Below are 19,232 nucleotides of genomic sequence, written 5' to 3'. Positions count from 1 at the left end.
TAGGTTACTGCTAGCATCTACGCCCAAGCCAAATGGAGGTAAAAATCCAGTCCAGGGGCTGCCATTGAGTGATGGTTTCCAGCTGAAAAAATTGTATCTGGCCACTTTTATGCCAGCTTGATTATTTTCAGCATCACTTTTCTGAATTCTTATTCCCTTGAAGAAGTGATGGTCTATATTCAGGCCCTACTGCTGCAGCAGATGATTTATCTTCCAAGACTGCTAGAAGAAAAACATTAGCAGTGCTAAAAGAAAAAATTCAGATTATAAATTGCTAATATCAAATAATATCAGTGTTTGGTAGGCCCTCATTTTATTCTCACTTCTAGGTGCAGGGATAAAAAAAGAAAATATGACATTCACTTCCCTGCCCCTGTTAAAAATAAATAATAAAATTGCCTTCCCAATGCACAGCATTTACTTGCCGTTGTGAACCAATAATTGCAGATATGAGACAGGCGTATATTGTTTCTGTTAAGGATTTGTTTTTAAAATAAGGAGCAAGCAAGAATTTAAATAGTGTCCCAAAGAAAAAGAAGCTAGACTTCTCTTGCAATAGGAAGTTGAGGGACACAAATTAGCATACCTTTTTTGGAAACTGCGTTTAGAACTTGAAGTGACTTTTTAGTTCAGTGGAGACGTTTGCTGCTGCGTGTTAGAAAACACGCAGAATTGTTTGGTGAAGTGCCACCTTGTGGCGAGCGGCGAGCCCTGCCTGCGGCAGAAAGCCCGCGGTGCGCTCCCTGCTTGTGCCTGTGTGCAGCGCAAGGGAATTGCGCTCCGAGCAGTCTTGAAGCCATGGTGTCAGTAAGAATGCGGTTCCTAAGGAGATGTAAAGTGAACATTTCACCTAATTTTAAACAGGCGACTTTTGCTTTATGCTCATATTAAATGCAATTGCTTTGTAGGTATTAGCAAGGGTGATATTTATATATTTATTTTTGCCATATAAATTAATAAATAAGAAGAACACATGATCCCTGTCATCCAAAGTCCAGTTGAAAACAGCATCTTCACTTTTGATTCATGACATAATAATTCAATCACTTGATACTATTTCATTTTATTTCATTCTTTGTCTTTAACTATGCTGCTCATACCGAGAATCATCCCTATATATTGATTTGTAGATGGTGTTATAAAAGGACAAAATTTCACTTGGAGGCCTTAGGTGCAATGATATTGTTTGGAGCTACTTTTTTTTTCTGGTATATTATCTGGTAGTCTAGAGAGAAATATTGTTTTTCCTGCAAACTTCAATCTTAATAGCCTGAGACCATTTCAGCTACAATGCAACCTTCAGCTTCTAAACAGACATTTTCTCCCCCTCCTCTCTTCTCCCTTGAGATTTTTTCTTTGTAAAAATTTTCTTCAGCACAAGGCATTTTATCTATATCTGTAGTTTTCTCTCAACCTTTGTGAACTGAAGCAAAGTGTAACTCAATGCCAGTAGTAAACAGACACGTTGCATGGAGAAATTAAGATCCTTTTAGGCAGTCATCCTATCATGAGTTCAGCCTCAAATTAAGGATGTTTAATTCTGCAGCATTGCTTCTGAATTCCTTTGCAGCTTCCTTTGCTTCAAACAAAGGACCGTGGTGTTGTCCCAAAGCAGGGTCATTTACCTGCTGTGCAGATGACAATATACACACAGAGTACAGGTGTTATCTATTTGTTTCATTTCTGCAGAGATAGGCGCTAGGTGGTAGTCCACAAAGCTAGCACACTGGCCTAAAAGCTCTTAGGAATATTTATATGGTTCAAAACACAGAAATACAAACCCTTAATTATAATTACTGGTTAGTACCTTATCTTAACAGTTTCTATTGGTTAGTACAGTCTCTCACTTTCATTTAAAGTTACAAGGTCCTTTAACTGAGGTGCACATGCTCCAGCACGGTGGGTGGAGGGTAGTTCAATTCAGCCTCCAATTGAATTGGTGGTTGTGATCTCCCATGGCCACCTTTATCTTTCCCCAGTTACTGCAAATTTTTGTTGACTTTATGCATTATCCAGCAGCTGTCTGGTTTTCACCCAGTTTCGGTGCCTCCTGTGGTGGGATGTTCCTTATTATCAGCCTTCTGTTCTTCTTCAAGGGTGTATTCATTAGTAAGGCGTTTATTGTTTATACCAAGTGTCTGGTTTCACAGGGTCTTGTGACCTTTTTACAGCTCTTTATTCTTAATGAGAGATTCTACCTTCTAAAATATATTTTACCTTTTTTAAAAGTACATTCTACCTTCTTAAAGTACATCAATGGGTTGCTGTTGTACTGAACGGGGGCAATGATTTCAGCAAGGTATCAGTGCGATTCCTTGAAGAGCTCTTACTAGTTATAAAATCCAAATCCATGCTTGGCTGATTGCTAAAGGTCTTAACGTCAGTTTCTATGTGCATGCAAACCTATCTTACTGTAAAATTACTATTTAGATCCCCTCCTTTGCCCCCAGCATTTAAGGGATGAAGGGGTAAAAGGGACACACGTAATTGGAATTGGCAGTGGCTTACCTTAGATACCTCTGGGCATTGAGGGTTGGATTGGCAGGATGACAAAAAACAATGGACACTATACTCCGTATTTAAAGATCTACACAGAAATCAATCCAAGGTTTATTTTAGTTGGAATTGTGCTGTTTTAATTCCCTCCAATGAGCAGCAAGAAGCAAATATTCTGAACGCCATTTCCCTTTCACTTTACCACAACACAGCACCTGAACAAAGCATCTGCTAATGCCATCACTTTCATTGTAAATTGTAGGTTAAATGAGATTTCAAGTTACAATTGAGTTTTGAGAGAGAAGATCCATACATTTTGCTCCAAATTAATATTTTGAAAATAAATGTCTCAGTTTTAAGCAATCTTCCTTGCCAAATTATTCTGTTGGTAGTCAAATGTTCACCTAGGAGGCATTTTTTGGACAATAAGAAACATTAAAATGGCAAACTGAATACACTTCAGCAATAAATCTTGTTTTGGGCGTCATTCCAATTCTATATCATTCTATATCAACGTAAAGCCATTACTAACCAGTGTTGCTTAGCCTTTCCACACATAGGAGAGGTGAAACTTCTAGGGTTAGAAATGCTTCTCTAAGTTACACAAATAGTTCCGTTTTGTGTCCAAAGCAGATGTACAGGAAAGTTATGATTTTACCACTCCATTAGAAGGAAGTTACCTGAACAGTCTAATTGCTCACTAGCTTACACTAAATTCTTCAATGTGCCTTTGAAAATCTTTTCTTTCATGTAGAAATACCTCTTTGTGAGGGACATTTTTCCCCAGATGTAGCCAACTTACAGAATCCTTTAAACATCCATAATATATGATACATTTATTCAATAAACTGTGCTATATCATATGACCAACTGGCTTTGCTGTTTTCACACTAGTATCACATTGGTGGCATAAGGTTTTCTGTTTTAAGCTGGTTTGCAATGATTTTTTATTTCTTACTGGAAAATTTTGCACGTGGGAAGAGAAATTTATGTTACTGGAATGTAGATGTAGTGGTGATATCATTACCTTGCTGTTTCACTTCCTCTCACCTTTCTTCAAATCTTAAAACTCACAAGGTATTTCTGCAGGTTATCCTTATCCCCCTATAGGTTCTCTCCCAGTACTGTCCTAGGGGTGATGAGTGGTTTTGTGCATCAATATCTCTCTTGAAAGCACTAAATAAGGCTAATTCCGTCTTTGCAATTCTGCTAGTAAAGGGCTACAGGGACTACCCCTGTAGTCCTGGTACATCTTTCAATACTGTATCACCGTATCTCCTCTAGTTAACTCTCTTCCCAGCATGCAGATCCTATTCCAGTTTCTAACTTTTCAGGCTTAACCACAGGTCACTTTAATAAAGGCTTCAGCATCAATATAATTCCTAAAGAAAATCTTTGAATATTTTATCAAAGAAAGCTATTAAGCTAGCTAGCATGGTCTAACTTTGATAAATCTGTGCCGTATTTGATTCCAATTGTATTTTCATGGCTTGTTTTGGAGACTGTCATGCTATTGAGTCTAAATTAATAAGCTTGTAGTTGCACAGAACGTTTTTACTTTCCCTTCCCCATAAAATATTGCTGCTCTCAATTGCACAATACTTTGGCTGACCTGATGAAATTATTCAAACAGCTTACAGATGGACTTACAGTTTTGTATGTAACGTTTAGGCTCTTGGATGGAAATTACCTGCTGTCTTGATGCAGATATATTGTTTAGTTTCTGTCTTGTAAGGCAATTTCTGTCTCTCATTCCATAAGCCTTTAAGTATTTCTGTACAAGATCAGCATAGTTCATCTTATGGAAAATGGAAGTCGACTATCACTGACATAGAAAAAATGTATCTGGATCATGCTAATCTGGACTCTGCATTTATTGCATTTTCATTTATATGGTCAAAGAACCTTTTGAATATTTCCTTTCCAAGGTCAAATGCAGCTTTGTCAGCTTCCTTTTTATTTCTAGAATCCCTGACCTTAGTTCCTTTTCTCTCTTGCATATTCTCAAAACCTTAATTCATTTAATATTTTTCTGGAGAGAATCTGATTTACTGTTTCATTATTTGAATTCACTAATTACTGTCTACTAATTTGCTTTTTATAAGATAAATAAATTTCAAAAGCCAAACTTAGATACTGTTAGAGAACTACGAAGGCAAATAAGCATATAAAATCATTAACATCCTCAGCTGAGGGGGATACCTGAGTGGCCTTAAAACATTTGTTTTTCTTTTTTTTTTTTTTTTTTTGTTGTACAATCACTGCAATTTAAGTCAAAACAATAACAATATGACATTTCATTAGGCCAATAAATATTTGTGGAAAAAAGGTTTATCACTAATTACATTCCTAGATTTTAGTTCTCTTAGCATCATTATCAATGTTTATTCAGCAATCTCCAAATTTTACATAAATTACACAGTTCTAATTCGTGTGAGAGTTTCTATCTGACAACACTTTAGAGATCTCTACTCATATCCAAATCTGAGACTCCTTTCAGTTTTTCCTTAATGGTGCCAAGCCTTTGCTACCTATGTCAGAGTTCCTTTAGACATGGTCATCAATTCAACATGAACTTAGCTCTATTTTCCCATCATTTCCAGATATCCTTTATAGCTGCCTTATACAACCCTTATATGAATAAGCCTTCATGAGAAGACAGGGAGGAAAAGTCACAGGGAGGAATGACATCACATACTTCATAATTGCTGAACCTAGGACTTCTCAGTTGGTACTTTTTTCCAACTTTTCATTTCCTCTATTCTCCTCATAACATCTGCTACCTGTTCTCCAAGTGATACCCTGTAGTTATCACACACTCAATTTTATGGTGCTTATTTATTTTTCTAAATTTTCTCATATGCTGGCCATTTCAGATTTCAAACCTGAACAGCTTTTCCTCATCAGATTAGCTCAGGAAGAAACACCAAGGAGCTTCAGTGAATGGCAGGAACTTTTTCTCCACACCCAGACATAGTTCAGAGTACTGCAAATAGTGACCAAAGAAAGAAGGACTTGTGACACTCTTATCAAGAATGGATCACACACACAGTTCTCCACTTTCCTTCCCCCTCTAGTTCCTGTGCTTGCTGTTCCTTTTAAAGTCTGTTATAAAAATCTGCCTTGCTTCCTTCGTTTATGTGTGGCAGCTGTAACTAGCAGGCAGGTCTCCTCATTCTCTGACCCACAAGACTTATGGCCCGCTCAAAACATGAGTGTATGCTTTTGCTTTAAGGATTGAATAGCTTTAATGGTTAACATCCTCTTCACAAGATCTGATTTTGCCACGCGATTTTCCTCCTGCTACAGAGCTTCTGTATGCTTCTTTTCATCCACTGAAGTAAAAACACTTTAAAAAGGAAGCTTTGTTATCTTCATTTTATAAATGAGTCAAATGAGTCACAGAGATAAAAATACGCTAGCTAAGAACATTCAGCAGGTCAGTAACAGAGCTAAGGATAAAATCCAGGTCTCTTGACCCCAATCCAACATACATTGAATAACCCTGTTTTAATCCATTGAAATTACTAAAGTGGATGACTTATTAAGTTGCTACTCTGTACAAGCAAGAAGAGCAGAAGCAGACATTTAAGTTGAAATCCTAGCTGCTGTTTGTGTACCTGAAATACTGATTGGCTAGACTGTAAGTAAAACAAAAAGCGCAACCCAAAAGACCTTTGTCTAATTTACTTTTGTGCTGTGGGTGCCACAAGTGAAAGTTTTCTGCCTAAATATCAGTTACGTGTATGAATTTTTGTGGTTGTCCATGCCCCATGCTTGGTAAGATGGCTCGCCTAGCCAAGAACACTTGTCTTCCTATTTATGTCATTCCTAATGTATAAATTACATATCTCCTTGCAACTGAGTAAATATGCTTTGAGCGCACCTGGTACTCACTGAAACCGCTGAGGTTGACAGAGCACATAGAAGGCATGACTCTCGCTTTTGCCTAATAATGTCTAGGAGACAGAATGAAGGAGCTCAATCCAAATTACTTACCATTTTTGTTGAAGTTGGGGTCAGACAAAAAAAGAGACGAGAGGCAGCCTGACTTTATAGTCTGACAATTAGGGGGTTCGGTGCAGGATGTGGGATTCAGTAGTCTGAACCCAGGAACATCTCTGTATGTGAGTTAATGGCTGCTAATTTAGACTTAATAAGCCATCATAGGAAGACAATCAATGGTTTATTGGTACCCACTTATGACGAGAGAGATGAGGTGAGGCTTGAAGCCAGATTCCTCAAGCCCTGCCTCAGGCTGTAAAGGCAGGTGTTAGTCTGTTGCTATCCTACTGGCTCATGTTGAATAAATTCAACAGCAGTTGTATATGGCTTTTCTTCCAGATGTGTTCTACAGCCTGATGCCTAGGGCCTTCTCCTAAAGTACAAGAGAAGCAGGTTTAAATTCCTGCAGGAGACAATTGAAGCAAGGTCTCATTGCTGGGGAGAATGCACTGCCATGGGGATAGTGGGAGAGAGAAAGGGAGCGAGAGAGTGAAAAATCAAAATAAAAATAGAATGAAGGCTGCTGCCTACTGTCCCTTCAAATGGATATCCCCTTCAGGCAGCTGTGTTTGAACATACATCTGAAGTGTCCAAATGCTGGAGTGGCTTCTCGGTGGTGAATCTCTTTTCACAGATCTACCTAAAAGCAGCACTAAGATCAAAACTATGTTCTGTGAATAAAGTTGGATTTCAAACACACTGTTGCCCTCAGAATTCCCTTGTAGCTCCTTACCTGGCATGCTGGCTATTTTGAAACACATTTGTAGTCACCTTGCCAAGGTGTCTACTTGTATTTTTGTTTTTGTATTCTGCTTCTGTCCCATTTTAGACTTGACCTTTTCATAAAAGTACCTCATAAAACATTTCTGGGTGTAAAGGGTAGGTGAAGTTAGATGACATTGGCTGTCAGCAAGTTGACTGAAATTTACCAGATTTTACAGAAATATACATGAAAAAGTCTTGCAGGTAAGCCCTGAAAAGTTAGTGGAATTCTATCAAAATCTACACATAATTAGCACTGCAAAGGTGACTTATTGATGCCTAAGTGTGATGAAAGAGGAGGTGAAGGCTGAAGCAAACACATCAAGACGGTGGACAATTTATGCTCTTTATTTTAAAGCAGATGGATGACCACCATTTATAAAATACAGCAAAATAAACAGTTTAAGTGGGATGCAAAAAAGTGCCATCTTTTCAAACAACAGACTGGCTTGGTGTTGGTATGCCATCATAATCATCTGAGTAGTGCTGATACTGGTCAGTCAGAAGAGGCTGATGCAACTCATCCTTATTTTTCTTAACACGTACAATACATGCAGCAGCAGCAAAGATAATTGCAACAAGAACCAGTGCCGTCACTATTGCAATAGTTATCATCTCAGTGACACGGAGAGCCCGACCTTCGGGAAGGAAAGCAAAAGAGAAAGTTATTAAAAGTAAATGTCAAGAATATGGATAAGTGTCAGAGGAACAGACCAAAGCTTAGTATCTGTCATTATTCAACGAGCTGTGAAGTAGAACTAGTTTAAATTTTGGTTGATAATATTTGTTCCAAAATGTGAGAAAATGTCAGTCTCTCTTGTTACACTAAAAACAGTCCTGGATTTTTCTTCTGCTATATGGTTTGTGAGGCATTTGCATTCTCTGTAGTGATTTAATGAAGGCATAAGATGTAGGAATAAGGACCTTCTGCAAAGTTTAGATGCAAATGAGAACTTGGCCAAAAATTGAAGTGGATAGTGGGAGCTTCATGCAGGAACAATCTATAATCAGTAGCTATTTAGCTGTACTAAATCCCAAACACAAATGGTTTGGAAAGCCAGGCAAGAAAAGAGAAACAGACCTTTACAAATGCATCAAATGTTGTTTGTGAAGTTTGAACTGACTTAAATGGAGAAAGACATGATGAGAAAAAAAAAGAGGAAACATCTAGGCTGGACAGTTTACCTGGCCACTCGACTTCGTAGCTGTATCCCAGGTTTTCTGGTGCAGTAACAAACATCTCATTATTGGTAACTGGAGGCCAGAAAGGCACCATATTGTACTGTCGGTTATGTCCAATAGGGGCATTCTCCAGTGGATATGTTGAGATATCTAAATTTGAAAGTCAAATCACACTTCTGTAAATAAAATCAAAACAATTTGCACTACTTCATTTTTATTTTTTTTTCCCAACAGTGACTCTGGGTTTTGAGTACCTTCTTTTTTTTTTGTTAGTACTAACCTAAGTTAATCTAGAAAGACTGGTTTTCCAGTGTGACAGATACAGAATGGATCTGCCCAAAAGCAAGACCACTAATACCTCTGTTTTTTAACACCGGTAGACTGTAAAGCTTTCTGCCTCTGTTGAGCTTTTCATTTCTTCCATGAAAAAGGAGAAATAAGTATTTATGGAGGACTTAGAAAACCTTTATGCTACAATCTGACTTTGTCTGATTGTAACAGTGATGAAGAGCTGTCTTATGCAGTTCAGGAGGGTAGCTGATATGAATACCAGTGGAATTTTTTTGCAATGTTATGATAAATCAGGAGAGAGTCATCTGAACCAAAAAAAACTTAAAAAAAAATCCGTTTTAGTAAGATGATGCAAAAGCTTGTGATAAGTTATGTAAGTACCACGAGGGGATACAATTTCTCTCTGATAGTTGGCATGGGAAAAATACATGAGGCAGTTTATGGAAGCTGCACAAAGAGGTCTCAGTTGTGCAACAGAAGCTGTCTTCAGTAGAAGAAGGAAGAGGGGCCTGGATTGTCCTAAGAGGAATACAGTCGCTGCTTTGTGCGGACTAATGCACAGACATTAGGGTTACACAGAATTCTCTCCTCACTTAACTAATGCCAGTCTCCTTCCTTCTTTATTTCTTTTTTTTCTTCTTTCCTTGCAGTTCCTTCCTTCTGCCCTTCCTTCCTCCCTGTCATTCACTTCCTCCCTTATTCCTTTTCTCTCTTCTTTTCTGAGTTAAAGAAGCAAGGGTAGCAACAGTGACCATCCTTGGAAAGGATATGGAAATGGTTTTGGAATGCTGGCAGTACATCACAAAGCTGGTCAAAATGATTCATGAAGGTGTGCATGGCATCTGATCTTGTTTGACAAGAAGAAACAGATATTTACTCCACACAACGATGGAATGTCCATGAAGTTTTTGGACCTTCCATGGTTACGCAGTCTTTGTTCTATGAAGACAATGTATTTGCACATTTTGTTTCCTTGAATTGTGCATGGTATCTCTGGCCAAGTCCCTTCACAGACAGTGATATGAAAATGGATGTCAGTGGGATGAGGAAGGGAGCTTGCTTGTTATTACTCTGGTTTGGTTAAATGCATTAACCATTAAAATTCCATTCCTCTATCCTTCGGGGCATCTTGCTGTCCCACAAGAAGCAGCTGAGCTCCTATGACTGCATAGACTGATATCCACCCATCTCACCTCTGTCCATGAGCACATCTTACCTGCAGAATACCTTCTCAGCCACTCATCAAAAACAGCATCTGTAAATGTGTGCAGGAGGACAAAAATGGGATCATTTGGTGATAAATGAGTTTGCCCTCCTGTCCCATTCAAAAACAGATGAGCCAAGTTGTGAAGGCTTCGAACTGCTGGGTCGTATTTCCCTGAAGGATCACTGTACCCTGAACACGCAAACAAAGAACACAAAAAAACTTAGTGAAGATTTTGTTTTGGAAGCTGCAGTCCCTCTTTTCTCTGAAAGACTGTCATGTTGTTGTGTTGCCTTCCTTAACATAAATGAGTAGCTAATTGTCTCCCTACTGGCATTTGAGAAATGTCCCTAGCATGCATAATTTTTGGATTAAAATAGCCTTTACAAAAGAATGCTGAGAATGTGGAGTGCAAGGCTGCTGGGATATAATGCAAAAATGGCCAAAGTAAACCACATCATAGCATGAAAATAAAGGTATATATTTGTCATATCTTTCAGCATAACTGAAATAGTTGCGTGTGTTTTCGAACTACTGACTTAAGCGTGTATATGTTGCCATCTATCCTAATGAGCCAGCTGTTATATTTTCACACATCATTTCCATGCTTACTGCGAACACATCTCAGAAAGCTTCACATGCTCTGTTTTTTTTCAGTGAAGATATCCTGTGTAACTCTGTTAGTGCCTAGCACCTTGTAACCCTCATGTCAGATGTCAGGATCTGAAGCATCATGGAAACTTCTTCTGTTTTCAAGCTCTGGCTAAACTTTCCAGAGACGGGTCCGTACAGTAAATTGGCTAAAGCCATGTTTAGATACCTAGATATTGATAGTCCATTTGTCAAACATGGTAAGCCTCCAAAACTTTCATATATACTTAAAAGGTTGATGTAGATTCTTGGGTTTGTTCTCCAAGAGAAAGAAAATGGAGCAGATCCTCCATGTCACAGGAGTTAGGCCCCTTCAAAAGAGCCAGAGGTTCTGCCAGAGGTCTGGCAGAGATCTGAACTGTCACTTGGTAATCTTTTTTCTTGAATCTTAGTCTTTCCTGTTAAAAACTGTGTTATTAGACTGTGGAAGCAGTTGGCAGGATACTGGCTGAACAGCATGAATTAAATCTTTAGGCTGGTTTCTGGGTTGGGGTGTGTGTGTTCAGATGCCAGTAACTGAAAATTTCATTCTAAATATGGAAAGAGAAGAACACAATTATATGGCCCAGAGAGAAGGACTAACATGTCTAGCAGTAAATCCTGTACCCAGACCTTAATTACTACTTCAATGCCATTTTATTAAGTACTACCAAGGCTTATAGTTTCTTTTGCTTTCTTTTGTTTGTTTTAATTCAGATACAAGAATAACTGCTGTGAGTACTTGTTTGCCTCATTTAAGGATGCAGCTGCATCAATCCGCAGGCCAGGACTGTCTGTTTTCGGCAATGGAAACTTAGTACTATGTTGCAAGGTCCTGATCTCAGCTAGTTTCTACTTAGTACACCATTGACAGACTTTCGAGGCTTTTATACATTTAAAGAAGTGACATAAGCTATAAAGTAATTTACCCAGAGCTTATTTCCACTTAATAGTAAGCTAATACTTAATGCTAAGAACAATGTGTTCTTAGCGTCCAATAGACTGTCTCCAAACTCATGCTTCCAACAACAAAAATGGCAAGTCTGCCTCGACTTATTTGGAGTTGTTCCGGATGATTTTATTTGCCATTTTTACCTTCTACTGTGTTACGGAAACTGTCTGTTGAATTGGAATAGAAAGGAGGAGTGTCAAATACACCAACTTCCAAACACTGAGCAACATCCTCAGGCTCTGGGAGACGCTGTACCATAGGCCGTGCAACATTTCCAGCAGGATTTCTTCGGATGGGACCACCCTCAGTGCCTGGAGGTGAAGAGAAGAGAGAAAACAACACCTGTCCAAAAGTTTAGGCCACAGAATGCACGCTTCTAAAAACTGAACCATGGGGAAAAAACACCAAACCTTGCAAATGACACTTAAACTGAATGAATGGGCCAGTTCCTTGTGTCTGTCAAAGAATCTGAATCTTCATGGCATCCTATGTTATGGATCCTTTTCACCAGGATTTTTAAAAGCATCTAGGAGCCTCTTATTGAAATTTGTTGTTCTGTGAGTTCTTTGGGAAAATTTTCTGTAGTTTTTCAATATGATTTCTTGATGACACCCAGGCCAAAATTTTGAAGATATCCTGACAGAGTAGCTGAGGAAAGGACTATAGTTGATTATGTAGGTGACTAACCCAATATTGTAGTTTTTCCCTATTTTTTCTCCCTATTTCCAAGAAGATGCTAAAGGCTTGTGGCTTGAAGGTGATGAATATACAAGAATCTTGCGGGGATTTTTTAGCTCTTGTACACATCTTCTACACATTCTTGTAGATGAAGCAGATGTGTTGGGATTCAATATTCTTCACATTCAAAGTATGCTTCACATAGTTAACATGGGGATTTGTTATATGTTCTCCTTTTAGGAGCAAAATGCCATGAAGGTGCTAAGTGGAGCAGTCAGAAGAAAACCTAAGCTTCAGCTAAGGAATGACACTGCCAGATTTAATTATTTACGGTGCAGGAGATGAACAGATACTGCATAAGAAGCAAAATCAAAGCATTTAGCTCTTCCTCTGCTACTAGCTCCTGATCAAATTTTGAACTTCTTGATGCCTCAGTGCAAGACAATAAGACATATGCACCATCTCACAAGACTGATGAAACTTGGATCAAGAATATTCAAAAAACACTTTAAGACTTTTTTGGCTGGGAAAAGCCATTGCAATGTAAAGTATTGTATTTATTTATTATTAAAAGGATATTCTCTCCAAATATCTGGCAGCAGTCATACTTACTGTTACAAATGGTTCCTAAAGTTTCATAGTCTTCTACATATTCACATAGCACCCGCCACTGAGAGAAGATTGAGTTCTGGCTGATAAGAGAGACATCAAAATTGCTCCTAGCTCCCATCAAGTCATCTGAGCAGATATCACAGGTGTTTTGTCCTGTTGCAAAGTTCCAGTAGGGCAGTCCAAAAGTGGGGTCCTGCAGCATGTTCTAAAGCACAGAAATATAGTGTTAATACATGTACCCCAGACAGCTGTAATATTTACTGCTAGAACGATGCTAAAAAGCAGTTAAATACATCTTAGTAAGAGTCAGAGTCCTGCATCACGGAGGAGATGAAATGTATGGAAAATCGAAGAAATCTATGTAAAAGCTTTCAGTGGTTTTCCCATTGATGCCTTTGTTCAACAGAACAGATAGTTGGATTTTGAATTGAGTCATGGATCTCCCCCATTAATAAGACAGTATCTCTTCCATGAAACCATATTGTGAGTAGTAAGAAATATCACTTAATAGTGATAACTAATTTTTCCAAAAATTTGTAATGGCTTTTCAACAACAGCAGCGTTTGTAGCACACAGAATAACTAAGCCAACTGTGGAATGACTGAGCAGATGGAAAAGTAAGGAAAAGGGATACTGGCCCTCCAGATTCTCATTCTTTGGTTCTAGTATGGGTTGGAGCCGAACAGCTCTGGAGTGTGTCCTGGCTTCCAAAATATACCAGGATGTGTTGGCCAGCCAAATTAGTTTAACTAATGATCAAGTTTACTAACATAAAGAGGAATATATATTAAATCACTAAGAGCTAGAACTCCTAGAACTCCTAAGGGCTTCTACCTAATGAAGTGCCACTGATGTTAAATGTGAGTTTTTGAAGGGAGCTTGTGCGTCAGCCTGATGCAGAGCCATTGGAGCTGGTGGAAACACTTGAAGTGATTTCAAAGACTATTTAATCCTGACCTTGAAAACTTAATAGTCTCTTTTTTAAGAAGGATGATGGTCCGTAAAATAATATATTCCTTTTATGTATAGGTCCACACAAGGAAAGGGAAGCAAGAGAACCACTGATTCATGGAACAGAGTATAACAAAACACTAATTTCTCTACCAGTTACATTAATTATACAAGTAAAATGTGATTCTGAATCCCCAAGCCATCTGTGTAATACTTTTCTTTATAATTTCTGCTGCTTTGATTAGTCTAACAGTCAAGGATCACATCCTTGATATTAAAAATAACACTGGCGATAAATCTTTCTGGTTCAATAAAATGCCTCTAGTGGATATATCTAGAATTTGTATCTGTTTTTACAGGAGATTTTTATGTAACTTTTATGTTTTCCATTACTCTAATTGAAATATTATTTCTAACATCTCTATAACAATGACAGTCTAAAACTTAATGTAGTCTATTAGGTTTAGTATACCTAATGAATTGCTGAAACTGAAAGAGAATTATTTCAACACATAGAAAGAGCTGCTATCATTTTTACCTATTGGAATATGGGGAGAAATTCTTTAACTGTACAAAACATAGCATGAACACATGGCTCAATATGAACGCGAACTTTACCTGCATGTCTCTTTCAAGCTGCAGTAGATGGTACCTATGCCACGTGACAAAAGCTGGTCCCTCATGAGAGAAATCAATTCCTCCAAAACTCTGCTGCCCTGCACCAAGGAAAGTCTTCCTGACAGAATAATAATGAGACCACACAAAGTAGTTATAAATGGAGATATTCTCAAATTGTGGTGTGTTGCCGTCTGGTCCAAATATTTCCTCACGTCTTCGTGTGGCAATAACAATGTCAGGATGGATTGTCACCTTGGCTTCATGTAAGGCATTCACAAAACGCCTCCTTTCTTCTGCACTCAGATCCAAAAGATTCCTCCTGACTGTGAGGATACAGAAGCAGCAAGTTATGAAAGTAAAAGACAGTCAAGTATGATCTCACAGGACTAATTTATTTTGTTCCTAATTAATCCGGGTAAGCCTCTTTGTCTTCAAGCATTCATCCATTTTTAATTGGGGCAATTCAGAGAGTACTGAGCATAAATAGAAAATGTTATTTATTTTCAGAAAGGTTAAGCCAAACAAAAATAAAGCCCAAAACCTTGTGGTTTTAGTGCTTTTAGAAGTATTGTTATGGATTGTCCTTCTATCCTGTCGGAGAAGTGACAAAGACAGTTCTTATAATAATCAGAAGGTCTACTGCTTGATAATTTAATGAAGTGTATTCTTTGTGCTTGAACCTTTTCAGGAAAATTGGCAGATTCACCAGTGAATTGTGAATTTCACATGGTACAACATCTCCCTTTAATGTCATTACCTGATATTATTAGCAACAGTCATATATTATTGCTTTTCAGCAGTATATCTCAAATCCAGTTAGAAATATCATTGTCCACATATAGACAGTGAAACAAGGAAGAAAATTGACTTGTTGAAATACCAATATATCAGCAAGAGGAACAGAGTCCACATCATCTCAGTCCCAGTCTGGCACTTTTTCACCTGGACTGAGATTTCAGGCTAAATTTAGATTAAGACACAGATAGAAGTTCTCACAGCTATTCTTCAACGTGCACTCATTTTCATGATAAAAAATACTGTAAAATCCATAATTGTCCAAATAAGTGATAGAGTATGTTGATATGAGAAGCAACAGGTCTTCAGCATGAATCAATATGAAGAATAAAAGTGAATTACTTTTCATTCTATAAATTTGATTCAGTGGGGGATATTTTGGCTTCATTGAAGTTCATAGAAATACTTTAATGAAGTATGAATTTCATTCAAGGACTCTGCGTCCTGAAACATGCTTTTCTATTTTGCATAACTGAACAGATGAACAGATATGCTAGCCCTGGTCACTGAAGGGGTTCTTGTTGTTGATTTTAAGCAGCGCATTAAAAGTATCCATCTAATTTTGATTTACATTGACATATTAACTTTTCATTTTTCAAAATATGGGCCTGAACCATAATAAAAAATTGGGACTACTATTAAACTTAGGCATGAATTTAGAAGATATGAAGGCACGAAACTGCATTTTACTGCTATTTTATATGGATATGCCAACGGTAATCCAATAATTATTTCTAAAGTCTGAGCAGCTGGGGCCAGCTCTATGGATAGACAGAAGAGGTGACCTTCATGTGGAAACTTAAAGCATAATAAGAAGCTAATTTCCCCTATTTAAACTCATGTTTTCATGCATGATAAATCTGATTTGCTTAGCATTTTACTGAGTAGTGAAGGATTTAATAAGTGAGAAAAGTGAAAAGTACTCTTGTATACCCTAAAGTTGCTTTTTGGCTATCTGCAGTTTTACTTTGCTAAGTTTGTGTGTGATAACATTTATTTCTTGGTTATTTTTCAGACTTATCATCATTGTTAATAAGAACAGACGAGAGTGTCAGAGGGTGCAACCTGGTTTAGCAGATTCAATTCATGAGTCATACTTTCTTCTTTCTAGTTTGCTTCTTGGAGCAAAAAAGATTAATAAAATCCTAAAGTCTGTCCCACAGCCCTCAGTAAGTTATTTTTAAGGAATCTAATTGCTAAGATTTTAAAGTGGTAAGCGGTCCTTTGTTAACGCTTGCTGGAACATGCACTCACATTCATGGAACCTTTCCTATCTGGTGAAAATAATGGCAGTGCTGATTTCTGTTTCTGCAAGAGGCACTGCACGTTTGTGCTAGAGACCTCTTGTTTCTCATGTCAACAGATTTCATCACTCATTTGTGGGATTATGACTTTTACAGAATTTCAGTAACACCTTTAAACTTGCACTAATAAAGACTGAAATCTTGTTCATTCAGATGGTTTTGACTTGAGAACAACAATCTGTCCCCAAGCCTGCTTGTCTTTTTCAATTTATCTACAATATTCAACATTTTTCCAGTCCCACAAAGATTTCATAACCGTTTCAAAAATTTTTTGACACCTGTGTAATGGTATTCTGGACTGAACTGAAACTGGAGAACTCTCAGAAAGGCCCACCAGTCCCTGTGTTGATTCATCTGAACAGCTCACAGTCATCAGTTAAAGCTTTTAAAGACATTGATAGCAACTAGGTAAGTAAAAATTTACAAGGCCAGGTATATAGTTCAGAAATGTATTAAGGGATTTTGAATCAAAAAAGCTGCTGTCATACTTATAGTAGTCACAAGGTATTAAACATGATATCTAGATACGTATTATTCACAGACATACTTACAAAACCACGTACATGTCTATATATATTGTTTTACTCTTAAATAATTCCAAAGGATATATATTTTTTTCTACTTAGATGTTCTATTCTTTGTGGACTTGGTCCTAATCCTGCATTGACTACAGGTTCTTTCTTCCTTTTATTGAGTAGTAATGTGTTTGGTTTTACTGCATCCAGCTTTGGAGCCGTCACCACAGGAAAGACATGGACCTGTTGCACCGGGTTCAGAGGAGGGCCACAAAAATGATCAGAGGGCTGGAGCACCTCTCCAATGAGGACAGGCTGAGAGAGCTGGGGTTGTTCAGCCTGGAGAAGAGAAGGCTCCGGGGACACCTTTTTGCAGCCTTTTAGTACTTAAAGGGTGACTGTAAGAAAGATGGGAACAAACTTTTTAGTAGGACCTGTTGTGATAGGACAAGGTTTTAAACTAAAAGAGGGTAGATTTAAACTAGATATAAGGAAGAAATTTTTATGATGAGGCTTGTGAGACACTGGAACAGATTGCCCAGAGAGGTGGTAGATGCTCCATCCCTGGAAACATTCAAGATCAGGAAGGGGCTCTGAGCAACCTGATTTAGTTGAAGATGTCCCTGCTCATTGCAGGAGAATTGGACTAAATGGCTTTTAAAGGTCCCTTCCAACTCAAACTATTCTGTGATTCTAAATGTAGTTGCTTGGTACACGAGATGAACAACCCGTCTAGCATCTGCCTTAATAACCCCTTATGGCAACATACATTTGCTAAATAAAGATAAGTGGCATTTTGTATTTTAAAGCACAGAAATGCACTAGGTACATTTAGAAGCAAGCACTGCGAACAGGCAATTTTCATGTCATATTTCTGTTGCTCTTACCTATATTGATTTGCCGGCTACAGGTAGGTCCACTCCACCCAGGGCGACATGACCCACAGTTGTAACCAGAGAAGTTACCGTTGCACCGGCAGGTTTGGTTGAAGAAGCGTATGGGCCATTGCTCACGGTCATCCCGCCCATCATGGATGTACTGTGGGCCGTGGGGTCGCGAATCAACAGTCACCTGTACGCACCGGCCTCTCCCTGTAGACACACCACACCGGTCAGTACCCGGCCCAAACACAGGGAAATAGTCTGGGCAACACATGCCGCTCCTCAGGGACTCGACGGTAGCGCACTGGCGAGGGAACTGAGCTCCAGCTTGGCCGAGCATGCTAAGAAGTGGCGGCAGGGAAAGGAGCAGCAGCGTGGGGAGCTGCATGACGGTGGATCCCGAAGTGCCGGCTCCTTCCAAGAGCCAGCCGTCCACACAAGCTGACTTCTCCTGACACAGCTCCCTTTACAGAGAGACAAAGAGAAAGAGAGAGAGACAGAGAGACGGTTATATACAAGTGATACAAACCTCCAGGCTACCCCTCCCACACCAGAAAGTGTCTGCAGACACTGTACTTCGATACTCTAATTGGAAAAATGAACAACTCTGACCACAGACGCTAATGTTCTTCTCTTCTGGTATCTGCCCCTAGACACCTGCCTAGAGCTGTATTTACTATTTGACTTCTAAGTGCTTCCCAAATGTTCATTCGCGTTGTATATTTGCTAGCCAGATTTGCTTCACTACCACAAAAAGTTAAAACCTGTTTGAGGTACCCGTTTCTTTGAACATTTTTCCAACACCACCCCCACTCCGTTCATGCCTTTCTTTTCTCCATTTAAATATTATGTCTTGCTCTCTACTCAGCCGTTCCCCTGTCTGTTCCCCTGCTCTTCTCTCACGGCCGCTTCACCAGAAAGTGAAGCTACAATGCTTCATGCATTGTACCTGTTCTCTCTTTCTGGTACCTCTCCTCTGCTGAGATCCTGTTCTATCTCTGCACGTCGTACGGCTGTGTCTAACCTGAAATAAGCACTGCTAATTTCTCTTCTGGTTCAGTCTGCTTACTAATCCTTCTCCTACAAACACAGTATGGCTTGGCCTCACTCTCCTTCTTCTATTAATCCCCTTTCTACTTCAGTGCATTTCCCTGGACTTTAAGTACTTGAACAGCACATGATTTCTTTCATGCTTATCTCCTTGTGATTTTACAAGTTTTAGCAAAGGTCAGAGACAAATACTTGAATTCAAAACAGAGCAACTGTGAAGTTTTGTTGTGTTTTTTTTTTTTTTTTTTTGCTTACTTGCAAAGAAAGGCTCACTTGAAAACAGACAAAGAACACTGGTGAAATTCA

At 38.6% G+C, this 19,232-nt stretch overlaps 1 protein-coding gene across 2 annotated transcripts; it reads right to left on the bottom strand.

Annotated features, from left to right (window-relative positions):
* Positions 1–7,677: 7,677 nt before the first annotated feature.
* On the bottom strand, positions 7,678–18,995 carry TYRP1 (tyrosinase related protein 1). Of its 2 annotated transcripts, none has more exons than XM_074569660.1 (8): positions 18,901–18,995; positions 17,883–18,340; positions 14,382–14,704; positions 12,813–13,017; positions 11,666–11,833; positions 9,953–10,132; positions 8,449–8,595; positions 7,678–7,901 (listed from the first exon to the last, which is right to left on the bottom strand). In XM_074569660.1, the coding sequence occupies exons 2-8, from the start codon at positions 18,262–18,264 to the stop codon at positions 7,696–7,698; spliced, it is 1,611 nt and encodes a 536-aa protein (XP_074425761.1). In that variant the 5' UTR covers positions 18,265–18,340; positions 18,901–18,995; the 3' UTR covers positions 7,678–7,695. The 2 variants fall into 2 exon arrangements, with proteins under 2 accessions (XP_074425761.1, XP_074425762.1); XM_074569661.1 differs by having other exon boundaries at positions 18,826–18,984.
* Positions 18,996–19,232: the final 237 nt, after the last annotated feature.

Source organism: Larus michahellis, chromosome Z (genome assembly GCF_964199755.1).
Source record: "Larus michahellis chromosome Z, bLarMic1.1, whole genome shotgun sequence".
Classification (NCBI taxonomy): Eukaryota; Metazoa; Chordata; class Aves; order Charadriiformes; family Laridae; genus Larus; species Larus michahellis.
This window is presented reverse-complemented; position numbering and strand designations above follow the sequence as displayed.

Coding starts and splice junctions, on each gene's coding strand:
- TYRP1 (XM_074569660.1), bottom strand. CDS start 18,264: ATGCAGCTCCCCACGCTGCTGCTCCTTTCCCTGCCGCCACTTCTTAGC. Junction 14,705..17,882: donor TAGCCGGCAAATCAATATAG/GTAAGAGCAACA, acceptor GTATCCTCACAG/TCAGGAGGAATCTTTTGGAT. Junction 11,834..12,812: donor TTTAGGAACCATTTGTAACA/GTAAGTATGACT, acceptor CTTCACCTCCAG/GCACTGAGGGTGGTCCCATC.